Source organism: Aricia agestis, chromosome 3 (genome assembly GCF_905147365.1).
Source record: "Aricia agestis chromosome 3, ilAriAges1.1, whole genome shotgun sequence".
NCBI lineage: Eukaryota > Metazoa > Arthropoda > Insecta > Lepidoptera > Lycaenidae > Aricia > Aricia agestis.
The window spans coordinates 1,737,644-1,746,564 of record NC_056408.1 but is presented as its reverse complement, the minus strand read 5'-3'; the positions used below and the strand labels follow the sequence as shown (position 1 = coordinate 1,746,564).

Genomic DNA, 8,921 nt, shown 5'->3' with positions numbered 1-8,921 from the left:
TTGACATAAACACCATGTTTTTTGTTGAATGTCTCTAAGTGCAGTCATTATACTTTTATTATGCCGCACTTTAAAACAAATTTTTGTTTTATTTTTTATATATTATTGATGAAAACGTTAATAATAAACTATTACGATGATTACTTGCATGTCGATAATAAAAATTAATAAGCAATTAATTGCAATTACCCCGGTTCTATATTTTAATTGCTAAAATATTTTCTTGTATCGGCAGAGAAGTTTATATCCCTTTCTAATCTTCAGGCGTACCCTGGAAAAGCGTTTTCCGTCTCGCTCCCCCGGCCGCTCGGCTGGCACAGGACAGATTCCTTATGTAAGTCAGTGCTGTCCCGAACCCCGTCGCGGTCGGACCTTTGCGCCGCGCTCCAAAAAATGCATCGAAACGCCGATATGTGATTTATTTTCCGCGCGTACGTTGTGAAAATGAAAGTGCTGAAGCTCTTGTGTGCTAAATTGACATTTTTATAAGCTCGAAACTATGGACTCGCTTAGCTAATTTTAGAACATGTTAAGTTTCATCCCCAAAACTTATGTTGTGCGCGGTACAAAAATAGGCCCGTAAAAGCTTATAGTATACGGCGCGACATTAATTTTAAAAGCTCTAAAGTTAATCGTTTGTCAACGGGTTTATTAGACTTAAATAGATGCCGACAGATTCGGCGGGGAGTTTCAGATGTTCGAAACGTTTTAGAGGCTGTAAATTAAAGACGATAGATTAATTTGTGACGATGAAACGACGAAGAGTGTAAACCAATTAAGTGCATAGAGATTTATAACAAAATGGCCTGCGACTTGAAGAGATTGCGGTGGCATTCGTACATCTTGAATGCCATTTTGCTAATCGTGTCTACCACATACGGTAAGTGAATTTACTTATAATGGATCTAAGTAAGTGAAAAGTGAGCTTTTAAAGCTACAAATACTTACTTTAAAATTTATGTATGAAATTAATATCTACTGTTTCATTTAATATTATACAAAACTTATAATATTTTCTTCAATATTAATAATCAATACAATATGCTTTAACCACCACAATTATTAGGCTTTGTATACGCTTATTAGGTATTTGATGAAAAACAATTTTCTCAAACATTCAACGTGAACACGCGGTGAAATGTGGAGGGTATATGCCTACTTACAAGTCACCCATATTATGGTGCGTGGGTTGTCAAGTAGGTATTTTTCGCTCTATTTATTTCAGATGCCTCGTGCACTTAGCAGAAGCTCTTAAACTACTCTCAGAACTTACTCGGTGTGAATATTTATTATTTAGAAAGAGAATACTTTTGTTGCGCTTTTATTCCTTTTGGATGTAGTCGAGCTTTTTAGTTAAGTTTACGTTTGAATATTTTAAAACTTTTTAGAACTCAGGTAGGTAGGTACTTTTTTATTGTATTTTTTTAATACTTATTTAAAAAAATAGTAGATGTTGCTTGCAAATTGCGCCGAAATTAGTTTATCGCGCCAAAACTCTATATTTTATGGGAATGAAAACTATCATAATTATGATTACTTTTCCACCAGAGGAGTTATTATGAGAATTTATACTCATGATAGCAATAGCTATTCTAGAATACAATACAAGCCGAAGGAATTAAGAGCCCCTGCAGACTACAGAGTTTAGTCGGCCGACAGTTTGACTAAACTGGGGTTTCAGGGCCTCTATCATGAGCTCTTAAATCCATTCACTTTACGTCCTTATACAGTCAGATAAGGACGTAAAAAGAATGGATTTAAGAGCTCATGATAGAGGCCCAGTACATTATTATCGGCCGATACAATTCGTTTAGTGTGCGCACCTTCACACATCTTCTCGGTACGAAGATAAGCTTTCGATCAAACAATCGGCCGACTAAAAAAAAAGGCTGCAGTCTGCGGGGGCTCTTACGCAGACTTTCTTTAAATATGACTTTATAAAGACTCTAGAAGACACACTTAAGACACCCAGCTCCGTTGCACCGAAATTAATTTCTTTGAATCGTACATTTTCCGCAACAAAAAAACTGTGTTATATCCTTTCCTGGGAATAACACAGTACCAAACACGTACATACCAAATTTCTGGAAAATTGGTTTGGCAGTTTAAGCGTGAGGGAACAGACTCACATACTTTCGCATGTATAATACTTAGTAAAATATGATAGTATGGAAGACCGGTGGTAGACACCACTACCTATGCACTTCTATTCTGAAAGTATTTTTTTTAAATCTATGTAAGTATTCAGAAATAAAACAATTTTTATTAATATTGTTTCATTTGAAATATTCTCGTGAATGTTTGCTACAATCTTTTAGTGGAGCAGAATAGAAAGATAGATTGCTCATACAGATCAAAACTGTATCAATGGAAATAGGTTACAGGAACGGCGTCTCCATTGCTTTCATTTTTACAACCAGGGTACAATACACTGGATATCTACACTGAATAATAATATGTACTATGAATCTAAGGGCCTGTTTCACCACATCTTGATAAGTGCCGGATGGGCTATATACACTTGACAGATAGAGTATAAAGCAACGGTCAAATAACTCGGCACTTTATCAAGAACTGGTGAAACATGCCCTTAATGAAATGTAATTAATATAATATTTGAGTAGATTAGCAAGTATTTCTCGTGAACAATAAATTACTTAGTATTAAATTGATATTATAATATTATATTGTGACAAATTATTATTAGTTTAATTAGTAGTTATATATAATTAGTAGTTACACTCGGATGAAAAATATTTGATTTTGATTATTTTCTGACTCGTTTCTCTTTACAGCATATTATACTGAGAGTGAATCTGAGTGTGCAGTGCATAACTAAAACCATAACATCACATGGGAATACCTTACCTTATAATATATACTTACCTTAGAATTATAAAAAATATTAGTTTTGTTTTAAATAAATATAAGCTACTTTTGCCCAGGACAAATTTTTTAACGCAATAAACTTTATTGTAGTTCTGGTTCTGGCAATCTCCACTGAAGTAGGTCGAGCTCTTGTTTTTAAGACAATCCGTATATTATCTAGTAATTAAGTAAATGAATTGAGGCTAACGATCCCGCTCGAGACGTCTTGATTCATTAGCAGATTTAACTTCAAATTAAGTACATAAATTCAAACCGGCTAATAAATTGTACTGCATTCGGGCGCTATTCTCGGAGATCGTACTTCCGTGTTCCACAGGATGCGTTTTTACACTTTGATCTTAAAGTATACTAGTTGATGTCTTTCGGATATAATATCGTTTTTCATACGTCACAGATGTTCCAAATAAGACAATTTATAATAATATAGCCCTTTTATTCCGAAATATATCATCACTCCATCTTGTCTTCGGACGCCCCTGTCTTCTGGTGTCTCCTCTTAAGATACCATAAGGTTACTTGCTTGCAGCTCCACTTAAATAATTTGCATCGGAAGATAGTGCCCGGTCCAACTCCAGTTTATTGCGTGCTATTTTAATAACTAAGACAATATTAACTAATATAATATCAATAACTCGGTGATACTAGCATAAATTATAATATTGTAATGGCGACAAGTAGAGCAAAACATATTTTATTATTCGTAGGTGTTGCAAAACAAAATGTACTTTAATTAGTCTCCTCGGAACTTAAAAAATATTCGACAGTTTCAAATAACTTAAAAGGTTGTGAGTCAGTCAGCCGAAAGGTGGTGACTCAGGGGACATCGTGAACAACTTTGTTCTACGACTTTTTGAAATTCGCGACTATAAATGTTGTTTTTTGATGGTAAAAAGTCAACAAAGTTTCTATGGAGAATCCATTTTTTTTCGCGAATTTCAAAAAGTCCTAGTACTAAAGTTATTCAGAATGACCCTTTGAGTCACCCTGTTTCGGCTTATTACATCTTCTTTGAAACATTAAATTTTTTAATAACTAAATTTATTAATTTATGTTACACATCTTCACAATCTACCAATTCAACTCGCATAAGCTTGAAACTTGTTGGACACGACGTCTACACTAGATTAAGGGTCAATTCAGACCGCAACGCCACGCGTAGATGCATTTCTAAAGAATCAATTTGACAGATTTCAATTGCGTGACACGCCTTGCAAATCTGTCAATTCAATACAAATTTAGAAATTCATCTACGCGTCGCTTTGCGGTCTGAATTGTCCCTAAGACTATGAAAATACTCTGCAAATGATATGGAACTGTAATAGCAGCTTTTTTAGTACTAATATAATACTATGTTCCACTTATATGAATGCTATAAAATTTAAGTCTTAGAATGGCATGTCTATAAAGTATGAGAACGGGTCAAACGAATAGATAGCAATCACGAACAGTGGCAGTATTAGTAAGACGAAGCCTGTTGTTAGTTCAAATGGCTGTCTCTGTGCATTTATTTGCTTATGAAACGTTTGAGTCGGACGAGACAGTCGGATTTACAATCAGGACATAATGGCTTTTTGGTAGTAATTGCTCTGGGCCTGACAAGGAAATTGCTTATCAAATCTTGATTCATTTTAAGGGCCTATGTGCATGTACGGGCTGAATATATTGAAATGTTATGGACCTTTAATTGTATTAGTAACGCTATAACTCGATAACGACTGAACTGATTTGGATAATTATTTTAGTCTTATAATTATTATCCTTGAAGTCCAGGGAAGGTTTTAAAGTGACACGAAGTTCACCGGGACAGCTAGTTAATATTATAAATACGAAAGAGTGTATGTATGTCTGTTTATTAACCGTTGAACCGATTTTGTTGGGTTCGGAGATACTTTGAGTCCCGGGAATGGTAACAAGATACTTTTTATCCCTGAAAAATGTACGGTTCCCGCGCGATAATCGAACTTAGGCGCAACGGAGTTGTAGGTGTCATCTAGCGACTAATAAAAACTAAATAGGTATCTCAAATTGCCCATGTACAGTTATTAAATCTATATATTAATACGTGAGCCAAAAACATTGTATCCTATAAATATTGTAAACATGTATTGTATTTTTTTACTTTACTTTTATGGTTGAAGTCTGCTGACAAGAAGGTGACAAATTGAAAATGGATTATAGTTTTTTTTTTTTATTGAATCTGATAGGTAGTTACTATTAGACAATGCTTACACGGCCAGTCTGAGATCAGCTGAAAAAGAGATTATATGATGAAGTCAATATTTTTAGTCCTAATGTCGTTGAAACTAAGGTCGAATTTCGACCATTGGGCGATCTTTAGTACCTATAGTTACGTAAAAAAACGAAAATGTAAGTGTCCAAAAAATGTTAACATTTTTGCATATTTTTGCCGCCGAATCGTACAGAACTTTTAATGGAAAGTTGTTAAGAGGTTCTTATCCTGATTCCTGAGATGTCTTGATATTCTTTGATGTCCACCACTTATGAATATAAAAGACTTTCGAGTCTATGGACCGAATTTGTAATAAACTTGGGTTCAGAAATCTTCTACTCGTTAAAAAAAACAATTTTATTCAATTCAGTAGTTAGAAATCAAAACATCTGGATATTGAGCTATTAATTGACAAACCTAAGTAAGGTAGACGTACTTTTGCTATTGAGAAAAATAAGTTTATATTTTTAAGTTTTCAAACTTGTTGTCTATATAGAGTAAAAAAAACTTGTTTTACTGAATTATAAAACTTTTCAGACGTCATTACACATAAAATTAAACACAATAATAAAAATAAACTAAAACGATGGAAAAAATGTTCAATATGTACATGTCTGTTCATATAAAATCTAATAATCTGTTCAAAATAAGAATATTTCCTACAACAAATTACATAACAAATTCTCTTAGTATACAAGTTTCATACAACCTAATTAGGTTAACAATTCAAATATAAAGTTGGCACTAATGTTATCCTAGAATACGTGTATTCAAGTCTGTCCAAATACTCGTTTAATGAGCTGTCGTAACCGCCAAAATGTGGTTTTCTGAATCTGTTTTACTCTTATATACAAAAGGCTTCTAAACTTAAAAGTTAGGTTAGCATTGCACTGTGTTAATAAGCGACTTCAAAAAACGAGGTTATTAATTCGACGCGTATGTTTGTAATATTTCTAGAAATGCCCAGTTTTTGTATATTGTGTTAGTCTAGATCAGTGTCTGAACAAAAAAGTGTATGTATGTATGTTTTTATGTTTGTGGTCGCATATCTTCGAAACTACTAATCCAATTTCAGTAATTATTTTTTTGTTGTACTTGGTGTTGTTCAAATTAGGGAAAACTGCAAGTTACATCAAAATAGGTCCAGTAGTTTTTGATATAAAGTAAATTTTAATTATCAATCACGTACAACTTTGAAATCGGTTTAATCTTTTCAAAATACTATTACACAATCTCTTATGCACTACATGTAACATGACGGCCGCAACTCCGTTTCGCCAAAATTCTTTTTTTTTTTAATTAATTTATTTAAGGTCGCTTTTTAACAACAAAGGTCATTAACGACCACAATTATCGCGCGAGAACTGTACATTTTCCAGAAATAAAAAATCCTATGTTCTTTCCTTGGACTCAAAGTGTCTCCATACCAAACCTCAAAACCGGTTCAGCTCTTTAAGTGTTAAGATGTAACAGACAGATAGATTTCACATGTATAATATTTGTTAGTATGGACAACTAGACAAAGGTGATGGCTGATGGACAAAAAGTTGAGAAACCCCTTTATTTTGCTGCCGTATTAGTTGCATAACTGAATAAACGTTCAATAATTATTTACAGGAGTTTTTTGGAGTTGTTCGACTATTTCTACTATGTTTAAATTCATTTTTTTTTACTTATTTCACAATTAGTGCTACACTATGATAGAACAATATAGTACAAAAACATTTCAAATCCAGTCATACTTGATTTTTTTTCTGGAGCTAAACTATATGTTATAGTACAATGAATTTAGTGATCACTAAAATTTAACTTTTTCAATTTTCTTCATTGCAAAACACCAGAGACTTTCTATATTCTGTGAAAATGTAAATAAGTCAGGCAAGGTAACATTATACGTGGTACGTGAAAAATTATTGTCATCGTAAAGTAAAGACTCAAAGAGGTTAAGCCTCTGAGATATTATCTAAGACATCACCTTTTCATCCGAGAATATATTCAATTTATTATGATAATGTATAACCTCTATTTTCAAGGGTTTCAAATTACCTAGCTTTTCGGTTTATCCCATGTTATTAGGAAAACCTCGAAGGTAAGTTGGCATTAGGTCCTCCACGATACGACACGGTCCGGAACGAACAATAATATTATTATAGTAATGGATGGTTCTTATTATGAAACTAATTATAATACAATAAAGATGATGTCCAAAAAGACAAACTTAAAGTTTTCTAGGCTAAGCTGGTAAGTAGCATGTAAGTAGTTTTAGATCTGTAATGTATGTGGGTATGTACTACAGCTGTATGTATATGTATAAGTACTACTGCATGTATATACTACTTACCTACATCTGTAATGTATGTCTAATTACATCAAACTAGAGATCGCCCAATGGTCGAAATTCGACCTTAAATTTAATTATCTTTTTCTTTTGGCTCCCCGTTTAAAGTATTGATTATTTCAGATTTAATAAAAACAACAACAATCCATTTTTAATTTGACAACATACTTTAACCATAAACAAAAGAGTCTAATTCGTATGTATAGGCTTGTCATGCAAAAAGATGGTAGTGGCACACTGTACATTGTAGTGTGTGTAATGTTTTATTTGTTAAAAAATGTATAATAAAAGCATAATTTCAAAATAATACTTGCTCGATGCACTCCTTCACCATATAAACTATAACTGTGCAAAATTTCATTCACCTACATTTCCGCATTTTTCGTCAAAAAGGATACAAAGGGTTTCATCTTTATTCCTCTATGCTAGATGACGCCCGCAATTACTCCGTTGCGCAAAAAGTACCTTTAAGTACTAATACCTAAAAGTACCTAAGTAAAAAGTACCTATCCTATGTCCTTTCCAGTTTTGCTGGGACTCTGGGACCTGGGACAAAGTACCCCCATTACCAAATTTTATCAAAATCGGTTGAGCGGACAGACGGACGGACGGACGGACGGACGGACTGACGGACGGAATGGCTCTAGACTAAGCTAGGTATCTCTAATTGCATTACTATCCCTTATTCTATTCTAGATGACGCCCGCAAATCCTTTGCGCAAAAAGTAATTTATAGCCAGAGAAATAAAAAAAAATCCGGGATAAAAAGTATCTCCATATTAAATTTCAGCAAAAGTGGTTCAGAGACGTTATAGGCGTGAAGAGCTAACAGACAAACAGACAAATTTTAGATAATATTATAAGTAAGACGTGGGAGAGCCATGCTTCGGCACGAATGGGCTGGCTCGACCGGAGAAATACCACGTTCTCACAGAAAACCGGCGTGAAGCGCTTGCGCTGTGTTTCGCCGAGTGAGTGAATTTACCGGAGGCCCAATCCCCTACCCTATTCCCTTCCCTACCCTCCCCTATTCCCTTCCCTTCCCATCCCTACCCTCCCCTATTACCCTATTCCCTCTTAAGAGGCCGGCAATGCACCTGCAGCTCTTCTGATGCTGCGAGTGTCCATGGGAGACGGAAGTTGCTTTCCATCGGGTGATCCGTTTGCTCGTTTGCCCCCTTATTTCATAAAAAAATGGATAACGTTTAAATACTACATCTAAGATTCCATGGGACAGAAAAAAATAATGACGAGTAAAGAAAACCTCAAATGCTTTGTCATAGGTTCTGTTGTCTTTATAATTATTTTTACGTACCCGCATTTTGGTGTCCGTTGTCTGAATGCTATAGCGTACAGAAGAAGACGTTTCGAGACAGATCAGATTACTATGGAGTTTTTTTGTCAGCGTTTTATATTTTTGATGTGGAGCGTCGTCATGCGCGTTATAAGTGCTTTAGGGTGAAG

The 8,921-nt window shown here is 34.4% G+C and overlaps 1 protein-coding gene across 1 annotated transcript in view; it reads left to right on the top strand.

Annotated features, from left to right (window-relative positions):
* The first annotated feature begins 355 nt into the window (after positions 1 to 355).
* The window catches only part of LOC121725356, a 75,568-nt gene continuing 67,002 nt past the window's right edge, over positions 356 to 8,921 (top strand). The window contains exon 1 of the mRNA XM_042112246.1: positions 356 to 880. Coding sequence (XP_041968180.1) covers positions 802 to 880 — 79 coding nt within the window. The 5' untranslated portion in view covers positions 356 to 801. The remainder of the gene's footprint in view (positions 881 to 8,921) is intronic.